The sequence below is a fragment of the Gracilinanus agilis genome, chromosome 4 (genome assembly GCF_016433145.1).
Source record: "Gracilinanus agilis isolate LMUSP501 chromosome 4, AgileGrace, whole genome shotgun sequence".
Classification (NCBI taxonomy): domain Eukaryota; kingdom Metazoa; phylum Chordata; class Mammalia; order Didelphimorphia; family Didelphidae; genus Gracilinanus; species Gracilinanus agilis.
In genome coordinates, this window is record NC_058133.1 from 251,725,755 (window position 1) to 251,745,349 (window position 19,595).

The following is a 19,595-nucleotide window of genomic DNA, read 5'->3' on the forward strand; positions in this document are numbered from 1 at the left end:
TAAATATCAAGTATGAGTAGAGAAGGGGAAGTGGAAGAAGTTACATTGTACCTAGTATATGGCAGGCATTGTGATAAGTTTTTTTACAAATATCATCTCATTTGATCCTCATGACAACCCTGTAAGGTAAGAGTTATTATTACCTCAATTTTACAGTTGAAGAAACTGAGGCAAACAGATTAAATGATTATGTATAATTAACTACTGTCCTATACAAGACAAAAGAAGGAAAAGTATGAAAGCATCATTCCATATTAAAACCTGCCTTTAAGACTAGCCAAGATGGTGGAATAGAAAGAAGCAGAATATTCTGGTACTTCTCATTGCTCCATCCACAATCTAAGAACGCCAGATTGAGCATTGACTAGGAAATCAAAGAAGCTACAGTGGGTCATCTTTCCAGCCAAAATCACAAAGTGAATTGACAAGCAAGCAGAACTTGGGGACAAGGATGAATTGGAATCTGAGACTCAGTCCTGGGCCCAAGCCAAAAGTGAACAGTTTCCCAAACAAAGGAAGGAGAGAAAGGAAGGTTTTCTGAGTATAAACCCCATTATGCCTATTCTTTTGTCAGAGTCATAAGTGTAGAAAATTGTTAACCTTTCTCTGTCCTCTACCAGATAGGGAACTTGGCTAAATGATCTAAGCCTTCTGGTTGCATCTTTCAGAGAAGAATGGTAGAGTTCAGGGAAATTTTTCTTTTAGAGAGTGACCCAGTTGAAAGTACTTTTTGCAGGGACAGCTGGGTAGCTCAGTGGATTGAGAGCCAGGCCTAGAGACGGGAGGTCCTAGGTTCAAATCTGACCTCAGACACTTCCCAGCTGTGTGACCCTGGGCAAGTCACTTGACCCCCATTGCCTACCTTTACCACTCTTCTGCCTTGGAGCCAATACACAGTATTGACTTCAAGATGGAAGGAAAGGGTTTAAAAAAAAAAAGAAAGTACTTTTGCATGCAAAGGCAGCCATGATGGGGTCAGTTTGATTGCCAGTTACCACCATGGAATACAGAATGCACCGAGCTTGGCATGAGACTGACAAGTGCCAGGGCAATTGGAAGTCCCCTATATAAGGGACAGACCTGAGCAGCACACGCTCTCATTCCAGAGAATTTGGGTGACGGAAGGATCTAGGATAGGATAGGGCTTCAGAGCTACTTTCTTATTCAAGTCACCAACCAACACCAATATCAGGGCTATCCAGCCAGTCTCATCACTCACAATCTGTATTATCTATAATAAGAAGGTCAATGTTCATTGAACACCTACAAGCTCAAACTTGATTCAGGGCAGGGCCCTCAAGGCCCTGCTTAGCTGCCAGCAACCAAAGATCTGATCCATAGCCAACGACCTGAAGATTCAAGAATCAAACATTAACCCAAGATTAATTTAGGGCTACCACTTCCCACTTTCCAAACATTTGCCGATTTCCCTTTCCCTAATCTCTTTACCAATAAATTCCCCTTTAAGAAGTCAGAGGTATTACCTGTCATCATTTAAGGTTCCAGAGAGATAGGCTTTACTTACTGAGATTAGGAGCAGCTAAAGAAGAAATCAAATTCGCAGTCAGAACACCTAGACAGTTTATCAGACCTTAGCACTCAAGAACCTGAGAGACCAGTTTAATTAACAAACAACCAAACTGTGGGATTTCAGTTGGATTAGGATTTGGCTGTCTCCCTGATCAGTTGACTCCATAATTCCAACTGTTGATCCTTGTTCAAACTGTTATTGGGCTTGAGGCTTATATCAATAGTTCTACACTTTGAGTCTGCTGAAGTCAAGTATTTGAAGGCTGCCTTTTGGGATCATAATTTAATCAAGTGACCCCTCAAGGATCAATACATCTGCCTGCAACTGCCTTAACTTCAGTGCTTGTTTATACACATAACAAAAGTTAAGCTGCTAATGCCTGAAGTGAATACTGACTCCTAATTTAATAAGGTTGCACATAAAAGTTCTGGGGAAGACTAGAGTTGTGAAATATCATTGAAATCTTCAAAATAAAACAGTTTGTTAGATCATATTTATTGGAGGCAGTTTGCAACTGGATTTGATGAACAAAGGCGCAAACTCACTCTGTCTAGTGTCCCTTGTGTTTGGGGACATTCAACTTTGGTCTAAACAGATCGGATATCTAAGAATAGGGAATGCCTGACTCTAAATTTAATAATTTATACCCCACTTCCTTCCAGAGTTTAACAGAGGAGCAATCCAAGGAATAAAAATGGATAGATTCTTTGTCACAAGGGCAAAAAGTCCTTGTTCTCCAATATTATGTTCTTGCAGAAATGCCCCTGTTTGCATTCTAGCTGTTCAGATTCCTCTTCTGTTTGTTTATTCACAACCACAACCTGCACTATCTGGAGTTCCTGAAACAAGAGATTACTGCTCAATGACAACTTAATATATTCAATCTAGAAGTTTTTCCCCATAGCTTTTCCTGTCTCCTCAAACTCAAATTCCTCTCTCACCTCTTAAGTTCATTAGATGACCTTGACTCCTTCCTTGTCTTAGGATTTGATATTACCTGAAATAAATTCAGTACTGTTCTCCTATATCCACCTTAGCATGTTGTTTCTCTCTGCTTCAAAGAAATAAATTTCTTTTTCTCTCTGAAGCTAATTCCTTCAATTGTATTTTGGAGCAGAGGTGTCAAACAGTAAGCCAGAATGAAATGGATTGTAATTGGGAAATGTTAACAAAATTAATAAAAATACAACAAAACATAGATAATATTATATTTTAAAACTGTTAATATGTGGCCCACAAGAATACTTATGTACAGTTCAGTTGCCCTTATATTTGAGGCTCTTTTTTAAAACCCTTAACTTCCATCTTAGAATCATTAAATTGTGTTGGTTCCAAGGCAGAAGAGGAGTAAGGACTAGGCAATGAGAGATAAGTGACTTGCCCAGGGTCACACAGCTAGGAAGTATCTGAGGCCAGATTTGAACCCAGGTCCTCCTGACTCCAGGCCTGGCTATCTACTGAGCCACCCAGCTACTCCCTCTATTTGAGATTGACACCACTGATTTGGGGTACCATCCTACCTCCTCTAAGGTGTCATTAAAATTTCTATTCTGTTATTTCTCATTTTTGTATCTCTAGTCCCTTTCCTCTCCACATAATTTCTTTTTTATTCAAACATTCAGCTCTATTTTTCCTTTGAAAAAATTACTTTGACCCAAATATTTTACTATCTAATCTCCCCCTTTAATAGTTTTAAATTTACATCATTTTTAACATTACCTTCCCTTCCAAATATATTCCTTCCCCATTCCCTATACAGAAAGCCATCCCCTCTAATAAAAAAGAGAACAAAATTCAGCAAAACTCTTTGACACAATCAACCAAGTCTGACAATATTTATAATGTTCTCACCCGTAGTCCTCCACTTCTGCCAAGAATCTCCTTTCTTTCAATAATCAACTTGAACATATCAGAATATATCCTGCTCTTGCTTGATATACTTCCTAGATGCCAGAATAGCACAGCAGAATAGCATCGAACTTAGAATCAGAAATTTACTTCAAATCCTGCCTCTGACTATGATTAATGCTGGTGGGTAGAAGGGGGATTACCAGCAGTCCAGTTCCCCTTGGGGGCAGGACAATTGAGCAAAAACAGAGTGAGACGATCCAGAGACCCAGTAGGTTTGCAGTGGCTGATCTGAAGTGCCATCTGCTGATTTTTAATTTTTATATCATTTTTCTCAATATTACATCAATGTTGGCATGAATTCCATTCCCACCATACATCTTATCTTTGGAAACAATGTGTTAGGTGGGTTTGACGTATCTCTGGGGCTACAGTGGTGAGAACGTATAGGCCTTTTCATGGGAGACAATTTCTTCATATTTCATTCATTGTTCTTTTATATTAAATTACTGTACCAAATCGGATCTGGAAAGGTGGGGAAGAACTTGGAGACTGTTCTGGCCTGTTCTTGCAGGCACCTGTGTATGGGAATCTGAGTTAAGAGATTTAAAATTTTTAACATTAACTCACTATATGCTGGTTTGTTGTGAAGTGACTTCTAGAGGAAGTTTCTGTATTGTGGGGGTTTATTTTGGGACATTGAGTGGTCTGTGACTGTGGTTGTTCTTGCCATGAACCTGTGTTGTTTTTCTGTGTCTCCTTGGGGCTGAATAAGGATACTGATTGCAATAGTTTCAATGGAAGTGAATGTCACTGTAAAAAGAATCACATAGGGTAAACTGAGTGTGGAATTTCTATCCTCCTGACAACCTGCTGTGCTGACTTGTCAGAGCTGGTGACAAGCTGTGCTAAACATCACGGCTTTGATGGCTTCCTGCAGATCAATGGTTTCATTTAACTTGAGCCTCAGTTTCTCCAGTTGTAAAATGTGAACAATAAAAACTGTACTACTTACCTGACTAGGTTGTTGTATATGTGACATACTAATGTAAGTCACTTCACAAACCTGAAAGGATAATATAGATACCAGTCCTTATGTTCATTTAAACTCCTTTTTTCTATTTCTACCACTGTACCATATAATTTTTTCCCTCACAGGCCACCAATGACCTTCCTTTCTTATTCAACAGGTAGAATAGTCCAAAAAACTGGAGCCTTTTTTTTGGCCTTTGTGACCCATAAGGTTCACTTGCAGCAGGTGAAATGTGCTCTTATTAGACATGGCCCCTATTCCTTTGTAACCTGCCTATTGCCAGTATTCTAAATGCTAGAAACTTCCTTATTACATTGAAATCAAAGATAGGAAAATCAACTGGACATTATTGAATGAAACACCCCTACTTTTATCCTACTCTCCTCCCCTACTCAAAATTATCCCCTTGATTTTCAGTAGCCACAATAAGCTGCCCTAGTATGAAGGGGAATAGAACCCAGGCATCCCACCCACCTGACTGATCAAGAAGTGACAGAATTTGGCAATGTGTGCCAAGTCCTAAGGTAGCCTCTCCAAACTTCCATTACTGACCCCCTTTTTCTTCTTGCTGTGGCCTGAAGACCATTGTACCTGAGGCTCCAGTGATCTATCTCTCCAGCAACTGAGCACTAGTTACATCCTTTACCCTTATTGAGCCTCTTCAAGCCCTAAGATTCTGTTCCTGGGATTTTCATTTTAGATCTTGACCCTTTCCTCAAAACAAATCATATTAAAAGCCTTATTGCTTCATGCACTACAAGTCTGATTCTTCTGTAAAATCCCCTCAAAATTCCACAACTGCTTTTGCAGACTGAGACATCATATTCCCTCATCTTTGAAGCATTTAATGCATAAATCCTTCTCCCTTGATTTTCTTGCCCTTACACTTACGTGGTTTTTTCCTCCTTCCCTGAAAGCTTTGTGTCTCTTCAATCACTTCTTCCTCCTCCCCATTTCTTGCCTTCAGTCTCCTAGCCAGTGCCAGGAGTAGGATTCAGGGGTCTTCCCAATGCCAACTCTCCTCCACAATTGCACAGTCGCAGGTTACCATTCCAGGACCGGCTCCAGCTCCCACTCTTCTCTCCCGTCTCTGAATCTTTGTAATAACACACACTTCAGCCCTTAATTATTCTACAAAATGCTTCGCATGTAGGAGTCTCCCATCGCCAGTGAAGTTAATGGACGATCTCCTCGGGCTTCTAGGACTGGGGCTCGGGGGCGGGGCCTCAGTGAGCGCGGTCACGCCCTCTTTTTAGAGTTCTGATGCCCGGCGGCTAGTTGTGGTGGACTCCGAGCCAGAGATGCGCTGAGAACTCTGGAGGTATTACCACCCCGAGAAGAGGGCCCAGGCTTCCAGCCTGCCTGAGACTTGGCCTTGGAAGCTTCCGCTGCGGGGCGCCTCCTCTTCCTCATTTTTTTGCCTTTATCGCTACGGACATGCTATCAGTACTCTGGCTCTGGTCCGGGGTATATGTTTGTAAAAGGAGACCTATTGGATCCCACCTCCATCTTTCTGGCTCTCGGTCTGGCCCTCCATCCTCCGAACTGACCTTAGCCAGACGCCATCAGCGTTATTATTATTATTAGGGGAACTGCTGTTAGCTTGTTGTGTGACTGAGCAAATAACCTCCTTGGGCTTCGACCTCTCCAAAAGAAGGTTTCTACCAGGTAGTCCCCAACATCGTGGAGTCATTGAGGGCCAGCTAGAAGGGAATTTATAGATTAGCTAGACCAAACGCTGCCTTTGACAGATAAAAAGGTTAAGGCACAAAGTTGAAATAATTGTCCAAAGGCACACAGCTAATAAGCAGCAGAGCCAAAACTGAACTCAGAACCTCTGATTCCAAATCCATTACTCTTTCTACTGTACCTCCTTCCCAGATCTTTTCCTACTATACCTATCTCTCTGGATTATTGTGAGTTAATTTTAAAACAAATCTTATAAGTGCTCATATTTCAATTCAATAACCATTTGTTAACCCCAGGGTGATGGTGCAGTGGTTAGAGTGCTTTTCTGAATTCAAATGTGAACCCATCCAGTAGTTATGTGACTCTGGGCTAGTCATTTAACCTGGTATCCCTTTTCCTCATCTGTAAAATGACATGGAGAAGGGTAATGGCAAACTACTTCAGCATCTGCCAAGAAAACCCCAAACAGGGTCATGAAGCATTGATCAGGGGCTGAAAACAATAACAAATGTGGCCAGGTGCTGTGCTAAGTGCTAGACCTACAAAAAGAGGCAAAAATTAGTCCTTGCCTTCAGGAAGCTCACAATCTAAGGAGAAAACAACAAGCAAACAAATATATATACAGGATAAATAGGAAATAATTAAGAGAGAAAGAATTGCAATTAAGAGGCAATAGAACTGACTTCCTGTAGAAGGTGGGATTTTAAGAAAGGGCCCTAAAGCCAGGGAGGTCAGTAGAGAGTAGAGGAAGGACAGCATTCCAGTCATGAGGGATAGCTACAGAGAATGCCTGGAGCTGAGATGGAATGTCTTGCTTGTAGAATAGCCAGGAGGCTATTACTTATATTATTATGAACTCTTTTCTGAGACACTTGTGGACATTACGGAGACTTAGAAGACCAACATTAGTCATAATAACAGTAGTCCAGGCTTGAGGTCATAAAGGGCCTGCACCATCATGGTAGCAGAGGCAGAGAAAAGAAAGGACACATATTTGAGGGATGTTGCAAAGGTGAAATCTATAGGCATTAGCCTGAGGATGATACCTAGTTGTAAGCTTAAGGGGCTGAAAAGTTGGTGTTGCCCTTGATAGCAATAGAAAAGTTAGTAGGGTGGAAGGGTTTAGAGGGAAAGATCAGTTTGGGACATGCTGAGATGTCTATTGAACATTTAGTCTAAGATGTCTGAAAGGGAGTCGGAGATGTGAAAGTGTAGATCAACAAAGAATTTTGGGCAGAATAGATAGATTTGAGAGTCATCATCATAGAGGTGGTAATTAAATCCATGAGATCTAAGAAGAAGGCAGAGTTGTTCCAGAAAACCTGAAAGCACCAGTCTTCTTAAAAGGATCTACATTGGGGTTACTCTACATCAGAGGTGCCAAACACCTCTGTTGACTAGCGTGTCTCAATCAAATGAACATATAGTTGAGAAGTATTTGTTAAAATAAAAATACAACAAAGCATGGATAATATTCCACTTTAAAACTAAGTCAACACATAGCTCTCAGGGCTGCTTTGCTATGGTTTAGTGGTCCCTGCTTCTATATGAATTGTATGTGACTGCCATACCTAAATGATATATATGACTCAGCATTGTCTCCCTTAAACTCTTAAGGTAAAAACTGGGGTTAACTTATATTTTTATCTGGGTTCAGAAGGGTGAGTAGGAGACAGGAATGGACAACAGTCTGGGACCAAATAAGTTAGGGAAATTGGGTTTGGCAGTTTGGGGAATGGCAGTTGACAGAAGTGACTGTTGGGCCTTAACTGTCACACTGATCCACCTAGCCAGGGAGTCTGTGAAACCAACAAGTGAATAGATTGACAAAAGGTTTTATAAACAGGGAGTTTAATAATAATTGAGGGTCAGGGATGATGGGAAGAGGTCATATTGAATCTAATCACTAGGGACCACACGGGGCTGAGAGAATGAGTTAAAACCTACACTGCACTAATCAGACTATTACAGACTAGAAGGGAAATAGGTCTCTCACAAAGTCATGTCCACATCAGCTCCTCTTGATGGCACAGGAAATGGGTCCACAAGAAGGTAAGTCCAGGAAATGCTTCTCAAGAAGCTTGTCTCAGGGGGCAGCTAGGTAGCTCAGTGGATTGAGAGCCAGGCCTAGAGACGGGAGGTCCTAGGTTCAAATCTGGCCTCAGACACTTCCCAGTTATGTGACCCTGGGCAAGTCACTTGACCCCCATTGCCTACCCTTGCCAATCTTCTGCCTTGGAGCCAATACACAGTAATGACTCCAAGATGGAAGGTGAGGGTTTTAAAAAAAAGCTTGTCTCAGACTGGAATGTCCACCACCCCAGTTAGATCTTCTTGCTCACTTGATCTTCCCTGGCAGGTCTACTTTCTCAGTGGTAACTTCACACTCCTTGGGCTCCTCACTGGGCAGATAAAGGCATCCACACCCTCTCCCTTTCCCAGCTTTACCAGAGTCCTCAAGGACAAACAGTTTTTCCCTTTCATTCCATTTAGAATGTCCCTGGCTGACAGCCAAGGCTTTTTCCCTTAGTCTGTCTGCTGTCTGCTTTCCATTTTTTTGTTTTGTTTTGTTTTTTTTTGTTAAAAGAACCCTTACCTTCCAACTTGGAGTTAATATTGTGTATTGGCTCCAAGGCAGAAGAGTGGTAAGGGTAGGCAATGGGGAGTCAAGTGACTTGCCCAGGGTCACACAGCTGGGTCTGAGGTCAGATTTGAACCTAGGACTTCCTATTTCTAGGCCTGGCTCTCAATCCACTGAGCTACCCAGCTGCTCCTCCTACTTTTAAAGTCTATTTCCTATTACAAAACATACTGGGAAACAGTTACACATAATCAAGGATATTTATTTAGATAAGTGCAGTATACCAACTGACCATCAGATGGCAAATTGCTTAAACTACTGTCTAGGGAACTCTTTAAGACTGTTTTAAATGCAAACATTCCTAATAATCGGCAATATCCCTACTGACTACTAGAAAATTCCCAAGCCTGCAAACTACCTAGCCAGTTCCTGGCTTCCTTTCCCTCTCCTCCAACACACGAAGGTGTTTCACTGGGGAAAGGGAATGAAATAAGCATTTATGTAGCATCTTTAATGTGCTAGGCACTGTGCTAAGAGCTTTTACTCAAGACCCAGTATTTTTTTCATTATGCCACCTTAGTGTTAGGTTAAAAATGGCTTCTATAAAATAAGAGATGGCTCACGTATTAATATACAAAATCTACTATCTGACACAGTCCACAGTCCATGAGGTTGGGAGGGGAAGAAAAAAAAATGTGTCTTCTACTACCATATCAATTAAAATAACTAACAAAATATATACTTTGATATCATTACCAAGTGAGCCCAATAGGTATTAAAAATTCCTAGATAATATCTTTGGTGAATCAATAAATCAGAGGTGAATCAATAAATCAGAGGCAAATAATCTAGTTAATCAAGTTGGAAATGAATGAAGTGCTTGGTTAAATCAAATAGGACATAGAAAAAATGACTCTTTCATAATTCTACAAAGCTCTGTACTGCCAGTACTAGGGAAAGCAGGCTCTGAACTGTTGGTATTAGGCAGAGAACTAAGGAATTGAGGGAGTGGGATATGTGGAACAGGACACTGTGTTAGATGAGCTGTCCAGTACTCCACTAAATCTAAGGAAAAGAGCATAGATAGCTTCCAGCTGGGGCCAGTTCTGACCACCAGAGTCTCTAGGGGCCTAGTGAAACATGAATTGTCCAATGTGGGAGGAGGCTAAGAAGCTTTGAGATCCAGGAGAAGGCAGGGAGTCAGGAAGTGAGTGGTAAGGAAAATAATGGAGAAAAAAAAAGACTGAAAGTATCAAAGACTGGGAAGTATAAGTTTCAAAGACCCTGAACGTAAACAAATAAATTAACAGGAAAAACAGTAACAATAGAAGGAAATATGACTTCCAGATCTCATAAATGAGTTCAGGCATCTAAGAATAAATACTATTAAATGAGGGAAAATAATCCAACAATTGATGAGACAGAGGATCCTGTAGAATTTAAGGAGAACATGGAACTAGAACATACTGTTCCTCAGTGGTTCAAAAGAAAAATGATAATTATAAGAGCAGAGTTTATGTCCTATGCAGCAAACATTACAAGCAGAATAAAAACCTGGAATATGCAATGGAAAGCTTCAGGAAAGAAATAAGGATAGAATAATAGATTGAGAATGGAAATCAACAGAAGTTTTTTTTTAAAAATTATAAGAAGGGAAGCAAAAAACAAAAACTTTTGGGGAAAATATGCTCACCACATAAGTGAAATATGTGAATCTCAAAGACGGGTTATGTAGAGACAACCTAAAGGTTTTAGGTCTCCTAGGAGAATACAGGATAGAAAACACCAACACCGTAATGGAGGAAATAAGATAATTGCCCAAAACTTCTGACCATAGAAAGTGAAATCCCAATGGAAAGAATTCATAGGTTGACTTCAGAAAACAAAACAAAGGCTGTCAATTCTAAGATATATTATTAATTTATAATTTAACCATGGTTAAATTTAACAATTCAATTTAGAAACAAATTCTCAAAGTCCTCAGGAGAAAGACCTTCAAATGCAAAGGAAAGGACATTCAAATAACATTAGACTATTCTGTACCCACTAAAAAAAGGAGAAAGGAATGGAGTAATAATGATGTGTTCCAAAGAGCACAGAGGCTTAGGATGTAGCCCAGGATTTATCCTGTAAAGCTAAGTTTAGCTGCATGGGTCAAAGGATGGCCATTTAATAATAATGAAAAGTTTGAAACATTTTTAGAAGAACTGCAATAGACTACTATGCTGTAAAGAAATTATGAAATGGACAGTTTCTGAAGAACTGGGAAAATCTCTATGCAATGATGCAAATCAAAATGAGCAGACCTAGGAGAACATTTTATTCAAAGATAAAATGTAAAGAAAAACAACATTGAAATACTTTAGAACTTGATCAGTGCAATGATAAACAAACCATGAGTCTAAAAGAAAATTAAACATGCCACTCATCTTATGTCCTTAAAATGCAGAATATCTTTTCAACACAGGATCAACACAGGATCAACACAGGAATGTTTGTTATCAGACTACACATATGTATGTTGAGGCTTTTATTTTTCTATATTTTTGAAAATATTTGCTCAAAGTGTATGTCAAAGTAGTGCCAGGGCATGGTAGATGAACAAGAAAAGAAATGCATAGAAGAAAATTAAAAGAACATTAAGAAAAATAGAAAGGTAGACAGCTTTGAATTTTACATGTTAGATTTATTATGTCCTTAAAAGAGAAAGTAATCTGTATGCAATGAAGATTCACATTTTCATCTGCAAGTTTCATTTTCTATTCTATTTTTTTTTTAATTTAAAAAAAGCACAGGAAAGCAGGAAATTTTTGTCAAATCAACAAACATTTAAGTGTAAACTATGTGCTAGGCACTGTGTTAAATCCCTGGGGATACAAAGAAAAAAAAGTTTCCTGCTTTCAAGAACCTCACAGTCTAATAAGAGAAACAATATATACCCATTTATGTACAAATAAGATATATACAGCATAAACTGGAGAAAATCATAGAGGGAAGGCATTAGTATTAAGGGGGATTGGAAAAGGTTTCTTGTAAACAGTAGGATTTTAGTATGTACTTAAAGGAACTCAGGGAAACTATGAAATAAGGAAGAGAGAGAATATTTCAGCCTGGAGGGACAACCACTGAAAATGCCTGGAGCAAGGGGTGTTTTGTTCCAGGAACAAGAAGGAGGTCAATGTCCAGACCAAGAAATGAAAGTAATTTTAGGTGCAAAGAAATAAAGTGTCCAGGGCCCTGGTTCAGTTCCTCATTATTTCTCATCTGGACTGTTTACTATAGCCTCCTAATTTGTCCCCTGCCTCAAATATTTATCTTCTTCAATTCACATTAACCAAAATGGGATAGCACAGGTCTGTTTCTGTCACTCTCCTACTTAGAAAGCTACATGGCATCAACCATGATCCCAGAGGTTGGATGATAAAGCAGGCTACCTACTCCTGACAGAGAGGCGATAGATTAAGTATTTAGAGGAAGTTACACATTTTTCACAAAGTCCCTGAGAATGTTTTTCTTGACTGAATATTTATTTCAAGGGTTTATGTGTAGGGGATGAGGAAAATAGGAAAATCCTGGATTGTTGTGAGGCTAAAATGAGATTTTTGTAAAATACTATACAGCTTGGTCCCGATTAGTGCGAATAAGGAATTTCCCAGAAGTGGTCACATTATTATACACACAGCACATTTTCTATTGGATTGTATACTTTATAACTTTTAATAGGATGAATATATATGTGCATATATACATATATGTTGTGTTCTTAAAGAGTTCAACAATGTAAACTGAAACAATACTAGGAGACATTAGATTAAAACTGATCAATATTAACACCAGTATGCAAATGATGAAATTTCCTCTGCTGGGAAGAGGTGGGGCACTATGGATAGAGAATGTAGTATACGGTGCAGATCACAGAGCACTGTCAGAGCCCTATTTGTTTTGCTTGTAACTTTATTACAGGGGTTGGGGGGGGGCATGAATAACAATTTTTTAAAGAATGGATTTGTAAGAAGTGTCCTTGGTATAGCAATATTGTAAGGAAGTCATGATTCAGTGCCCAAGGTGTGAGAAAGACAAGCAGAGAGCCGACAACGCCGAATTTAGGTGTGGCAGGTGAGAGATCAAGATCTAGTCTCAGTTCAGCTACGCTATGCCAGAGAAAGTCTATTTTCTTTGGTCCTGGATCTCTCCATCTCTCAAATGAAGTAAATGGAATAACTTTTGCATTTTTTCAGGTAAATTCTGTTCTGGTCTTTTTTTGAAACCGAACCTCCTCCATAACTCTAAATGCTAGTCATCTAAGCGTACCAACGAGTCAAGACGCTGCAGTCCTAGATAAGTCGGGGTGGGGGCGGGGGTTAGGAAAGCGTCTGGGTGTATATAGTTCCGGGTCGTGTGGCCCAACATTCCCAGTACCTTAGTGTCATGGTTCAGGCGACGGCCCAGTTTGTTGCCGAGAGGCTGCACATTAGTGACGCTTCTCCCAATTCCCGCCCAGCTTCAGGAGTGAGGTGAAGTTTGACTAGTAAAGTTTCTCGATGGCGAGGAGGCGGGAAGTCAGTTTTAGGCTGTACTCGTGATTGGTTATTTATAACAGGGCCTCAGAAACAATTTCCGGTCCTTCTCGGGAGGCCTTAGAGATGGCGAAGGTTCTGGTGACTTGGGTTTGAGAAGCACGCAGTGTGGTTGGTGGCCATGGAGGCCGTGCTGAGCGAGCTGGTGGCCGTTGACGATTTAGTGGTGAGGCCCTGCTTCGGGAGAGGGCAGGAAGAATTCAGAGGCGCGTGTCCTTAAGGGCTGAAAGGCTGGATTCGGCCTATCTACTCTCCCCTCTCTTGTGGGGCACGATAGAACTACAAATCCCAGAAGCCCTTGGGAGCCGCATCCCCTTTGGATGCCTGCTTCTTTGCTCTGGGTTTGGTGGGGAGTGTAGTTTTTCTTCCTCGATATCCTAGAAATTTTTGTCTAAGGGTTTGAGGGAGCCTGGGCGAAGATGGACTCCTGAGTTGAAGGATTCGCATTGGGGCAGAGATGAACACCTAGGTCCTTGAGAGGAATTTAGGGCGGAGATGGATACCTGGCTCTTGAGAGCAATTGGGGAGGGGGTAATGGTCGCCTGGGTGCCTGAAGGGAATGGGAAAGGGGGGGATGGACGCGACTGAGGCCCCGAGGGGGAAGGAAAGCAGGAGCCCTCGGGCCTTGAGGAGTGGGGCGTAGAGATGGTCTCCATCATCTTGGAGAGGGTGGGGGTGTACTATGCGTTCCCAACCTTGGGTCCTCCCCTAGGTAGAGGAAGGAGTGGAGGGTGAGGGAGGCACTTGGGTTTTGCACCAGGGATCCAGCCCTTGTTTGGTGGGGTCATTTGGGGAGGGGGGGCGTATGCAGTAGCCATCAAGTGTCTCCCCCACTTCTTGCCTGCAGGCAGCTGGCAATGCCTTTCTTAAGTGTTTGTGAGGGCTGATGTTAGGGAGTAGGAGTCTGCGTTGGAGCCTGGCCAGGGACTGAGATATTGGACACCTGTGTCAGTTGCAGGATAATATTCTTGGGGAAGAGAAGAGGGGAGGGACCCTGGCCAAATTAGGCGGTAGTAGTAATGGGGGATAAGGAGAGAAGGATACTCTGGTGGTAATGTAGTTTTCCTGCTGCTTGTTCTGAATCGTTCTTCCTTCTGGTGGCAGAAATTCGAGAAGAAGTTCCAGACGGAGCAGGCAGGGGGCTCCGTGTCACACAGTACCCAGTTTGAATATGCCTGGTGTTTGGTGCGAAGCAAATATAATGATGACATCCGGAAGGGCATCGGGCTGCTGGAGGGTGAGGTGCCTAGTTCCCTAGTTCCTCTCTTCTTCCCAGTTTAATTTAGGGACAACTATAACCATCCTATCCCTCCCCGATGTCATTGGTCTCAGTCCTTTGACTCAGTCTTGTCCTAGAGGGTCCGTTCTCAACACAAGACTTAATAATGCAATCAACTCTCCTTTCTCCTATATGGATTTTCCCAAGTCAGTCCCAGAAAGGTTTCTTTCAACACTTTCCTTGCCACCCCCTTGTCATTGGTTCATAAATACTCAGATATTCATATTTAAATACCTTCACTGGAGCTTTTATTAGTGGTTGGGAGCAGGGTAACAGAATTACCTTTATAAGTATTTCTCAAAAATTATGGATAAATGGCATGTTTATGCATATAATCCTACTTTCTCACAGATAAAGAGACCCTTTATTTATCAGTCTTCTGTTGACTCAAGCTGGCTTTAAATTTTTCTAGACTTTGGTAGAATAATTAATGACATAAACACTAAATATACTAAGAAAATTGATCTGTAAAAAAGAATTTTGTAGTAAGATTCACATAAAAATAAGATGCTTTTAGTGCTACAAATAAACACTTATATGTTTCAAAAGTTTAGATTTTATTTAAACAGTGATAGAATGACTCTAGGCATTGCCAACTTAGTTGTGTGACAGCATAATATGTAAGGATTTTAAAGGCTCCATAGCAAAAGTACCCACCAACAAGTGTTAATGCGTATAGTGCAGTTCAATCTATTAGTCACTGAGAAGTCATAGAATAAAAAAAAGCATCAAACTTGGTTAGGGTCAATCAAGGAAGTCTTTCTGGAAGCAACTTTTAGGTATATTATAGTATTATTTGGGCCTTAATTTTTCTTTACACAGATTAATGAGTTGACTATGATACTAATACTTCCTGGATAGGTTGTTAGTATACTTTGAAGCTATGCATATCATGTTAATGGTATCCTTGGAATCAAAGAGGGTTGGTTTGGGGTAGGTAGGGTTATTAAGGGCCCAGATTAGGGCACTGACTTTCCCAGGATCACAGAGGGCATTTCAACCTGGATGTGGTTTTCTCCCACCTCTTCCCTAGAACTGCTACCTAAAGGAAGCAAAGAGGAGCAACGAGATTATGTCTTCTACTTGGCTGTGGGGAACTACCGACTCAAGGTGAGAGACCCCTCCCCTATTTCTTTCACTTTTTCTTCTGGCTTCAGTTCGCTGTGTTCTGAATGATTGCATTCCTACTTCAGAATAGTACCACTTGAGTGGAAGGGAATGGCTTGGTATCAGGGTAGAGATAATGTTGTGAGTCAGGAAGCTGGAAGGGAGGATAAGGGAAAGATAGGAACAGGTGCTAAAAGTAAGGTCAGTGTGCTGAGGTTGGGTGCAGCCTTAGGTATCAGGTTGTTATCTCTCCAGTCTTATCTCCCCCACACAGCTATTTATGAACTATACTCCCTGGGGTGGACCTGAGGTGGACATAGGGTTGTGGGAGTATGGCCCCACTCCTGGAGAAGAGGGAGAAGAGAAGAATCGTGGGGTTACTCTTTGTAAACACTTGCCCATTCCACATAGGAATATGAGAAGGCTCTAAAGTATGTGCGAGGGTTGCTGCAGACAGAGCCTCAGAACAACCAGGCCAGGGAGCTAGAATGCCTCATTGATAAGGCTATGAAGAAAGGTGAGTTTTCTTCCTTCCCTGACTCATAGACCCCTTACCTTCCAGCTCCCTCTGAACTCCTGACCCCTCCCTAAGCACCTCCCCAACCCTAGCTCCCCATCATCAGATCCTCCAAATTCCCCCTTGCTCAACAGTTCTCTTGTAGCCCCACCCCCTTACCCTTCCCAGAAGTCTTTCTGCCCTTCAGCCCCATTCCCTTCTCCCTGTTATTTCATGAGGAAACATTTGAGGATGCAGTGAGAGGCAATCAGTAGTTTATCAGGGGAAGGGGATTTGGAGAATAGGGTTTCTCATTCAAGTCTTCATACTGTCTTCCTCTTCCCAGATGGGCTGGTAGGCATGGCCATCGTGGGGGGGATGGCCTTGGGCGTGGCTGGGCTCGCTGGGCTGATTGGACTTGCTGTGGCCAAGTCTAAGTCTTGAATTGCTCTACCACCAACACCCTCGGGACACACCTAACCTGCCCCCACTCGGAGATGAAGCAGCCAAAGGGGCCGTGGAGATGCTGATACTGATGTGTAAAAAGGGGGGAAGGGAGAGGGCCCTGTCACTTTTGTACCTTTATTCCTATTCCCCCCATCTTCATCCCCTTTCCTTCCTGATTACTGTATGCCCTTCAATTTCTTTCCCAAGACCTGCCTTCCCCCAGGATTTTGTGTTTTGGTAGAATGTAAATAAAACTGAGGGTTCTGGACTGAGACTTCTGTGTCTGCATTAAGGTGGGGCTTGTGGAGGGGAGGGGGGAATGGAATAGCAGAACGAACAGGAATATCATTCCTATCTGGCATTTCCCTGTTTTGTACTTTTTATGTCTTATGTCCCCTTTTGCCCAGAAACTACTAATGGACTTAGAGGCCTGTCTCTAAGCTCCACTCCCCCATGACGTTGAACTGTGGTGGCCCCCAGAAGCATAGATCTCTGAGCATGAGGAAGGGCAGAAACTAGGGGGTACAGTGGGGGAAGTGCTGAGGTAAGTAGGGCTAACTCTTAAGTATCCTGCTGTCCTCTGACCCACTTTGCTGCAGCTTGTAGGATGTGTAGTTTTCCATACCAACTTGGTGGAAGGGGGTGGCAGTGGGTGGGGACTGGTTGTTATGGGTTTCCTCCTCTTAACTTCCTTAATAGCCCCCACCTTTCCCCTCCTTTTGTCTCCCCACTTCCTCCATCAAGGCCCTTCTCTTGAGGAGGAGTGGGAAACTGAGGTATCCAGGGCATGAGAACAGATATTCAGAAAAGACTTGGGATCTCAGATCCCTGATGATCAGGTTTTTGGGTTGGAAGAGCTAGATCCCAGTTTTCTCCCATTCCAGCCCAGTTCTTGCCCTGCTCTTCACCCTTTCACATCCCTGGTGCCAGGCCCAGCATGGGATTGTTTGCTTCATCACATACTTCTCGTTCCACAGCGCAGTGCAGGGCAGGGTCTAAAAGGAAAGGCAGGAGGAGAGAAGGGAGTGGAGTAGATACCTGGTCATGAGTGGGAGGTAAAAGATGGGGTGGAGCAGACCCTTCCCTCCCCAAGTTTTAGCCAATTCCTGCTAAGACTGTTAGTATTTCATCAGGGGATCTTTTGGGGCTCAAAGTAGCTAATGGAGGAGCATCACTCCAAACATGGGCTCTGTTCTTAGAAACTCAACAGTCTTAACTTCCAGAACATTATCTGCTTTCTTTAACTGACTTTAGGAAGTAAGGCTGATATCCTATCAGCTCTCCCTGTTTGGGGCTGCCTCTAGGTGCCTGGAAACTGATCCTTGTCCCTAAAAATCTGGATCCTTAGACCCTAAAGAGCCTGAGGCACAGGTACTGAGAAGCAGAATCCCTGGATTTTCAAAAGGGGCAGGACACAGTACAGTAGTGCTTAGTTTCCAACCCATCATCATTACTATAGCTTATGATAAATCCTAAGAACTCTAGGCTCATTAAAGGAGATTAACCACTTGGGATCATGTTCTGGGCCTGTGACCCACCCCCTTCCTTCTTGGGTGCCCTTATTTCAGGATCAAATTTTACCAATAGTCAAAGGTCAACTAGCATTCCAAAAAAAGTCAAACTTTTTGGAAGGAAAGCAGGAAAGAGGAGGTGGATGGAGCTTGGGCCTCAAATCCACTGGCAATATGTTGCCAGTTTCTAATACCATCCCTTCAGTGGGGACCCAAAGGACCTGCCTTCTAAGGCCTAGAGTAGCTGGGATTATGCTTCCTATTACCCAGGGGCTACCAGCAGGGTAGTCTTAAAACCTTTCATTCTGACCATACCAGATCAGACTCTGTACCTTCTTTGTGTACTTTCCAGTTCTTCCCAGCATCTTTGCCTTAAAATTAAATTTTAGGAAGGCTGGGACTGGGGGGACAGGATTAGATAGGAGAGGAGAAAGTTAAGAGAGGGTTACAGTTTAAATCTCTGCTTCTGGTTCCCCTTTCTCTACATCTCCCTATTTCCCCCTCCTCCCAACATGAAAGTTGAGCCTATACAGATCCGAACCTCCCTCTGCCTCACTCACACTAGCCCCTCCCCTCCCATGGGGTATCTTCCTGGGTATTTCCGTTAACTCCTGTCAATTCCTTCTCCTGGGGTGGGGGGTTGGGGAGCCCTAGGCGGACCTGGGGTGGAGTGGGTGGGGGAGGAGAGGAAAGGGTGGACTTTTGGCCCGTTCATTCCATCTCGTCTCTGTTGTCAGCAGCTACAGCTCCCTCTGCTCAGTTCTGGGGCTAACCGGAGAGCAAGAGTCAGAGACAGAAACTTGGCAGAGAGAAGAGCCCCCAAAAGAGGGCAGAGGAGACATTGAAAAATCCACCCTGAAGAGAGAGAACCCCAGTTAGAGACTAAGAGGGAGTGCTTCCTTCTCCCTTTTTGTTCCCCCCTACCCAGTTTCCTGGCTTGCAGTTTCTATTTGTTCTCTTGGGGTTCCACCCTTTGGGGCATGCAGAGGCTCAGTTTCTAGTCTCTCTGCTCCCAGGACCCCTTAGACTTCTGTCTTCCCATCATGTCAGTTGCTGTAGAGACATTTGGATTCTTCTTGAGTGCGCTGGGGCTACTAATGCTTGGAGTGACACTTCCCAACAGCTATTGGCGTGTGTCTTCTGTCCATGGCAATGTCATTACCACATCGACCATCTTTGAGAACCTCTGGTACAGCTGCGCCACAGACTCCACTGGTGTCTACAACTGCTGGGAGTTTCCTTCCATGCTTGCCCTGTCTGGTACAATTAAGTCAGACACAATGCTTTCCCATTTTGGGGAAGGGACACTTCACTGGAAAAGGAGAGCCCCAGAAGTGGAAAGACAGGTTTGGATTCCATTTCTATTACTACCTAGGTGACCTTGGGAAAGTCACTTAATCTCTGAGCCTTAGTTTCTTTGTCTATAAAAAGATTTACCATCAGATGATTTCTAATGTTCTATTCAGCTTGAAATCTATGTTCTTAGGATTATATCC

General features: G+C 42.5%; 2 protein-coding genes across 2 annotated transcripts in view; both read left to right on the forward strand.

Moving 5' to 3' along the window:
* The first annotated feature begins 13,301 nt into the window (after positions 1–13,301).
* On the forward strand, positions 13,302–16,862 carry FIS1 (fission, mitochondrial 1). The gene is made up of 5 exons (XM_044673287.1): positions 13,302–13,425; positions 14,364–14,496; positions 15,572–15,648; positions 16,057–16,162; positions 16,488–16,862. The coding sequence occupies exons 1-5, from the start codon at positions 13,381–13,383 to the stop codon at positions 16,583–16,585; spliced, it is 459 nt and encodes a 152-aa protein (XP_044529222.1). The 5' UTR covers positions 13,302–13,380; the 3' UTR covers positions 16,586–16,862.
* A 1,979-nt stretch (positions 16,863–18,841) lies between these two features.
* Positions 18,842–19,595, forward strand: part of CLDN15 (claudin 15) — a 41,195-nt gene continuing 40,441 nt past the window's right edge. Inside the window, exon 1 of the mRNA XM_044673286.1 lies at positions 18,842–19,359. Coding sequence (XP_044529221.1) covers positions 19,143–19,359 — 217 coding nt within the window. The 5' untranslated portion in view covers positions 18,842–19,142. The remainder of the gene's footprint in view (positions 19,360–19,595) is intronic.

Bases quoted from the DNA above. Each gene is read 5' to 3' on its own strand.
- FIS1 (XM_044673287.1), top strand. From the start codon at position 13,381: ATGGAGGCCGTGCTGAGCGAGCTGGTGGCCGTTGACGATTTAGTG. The intron at 14,497-15,571 runs GTGAGGTGCCTA...CCTCTTCCCTAG, and splicing joins GGGCATCGGGCTGCTGGAGG to AACTGCTACCTAAAGGAAGC. The intron at 16,163-16,487 runs GTGAGTTTTCTT...TCCTCTTCCCAG, and splicing joins TGATAAGGCTATGAAGAAAG to ATGGGCTGGTAGGCATGGCC.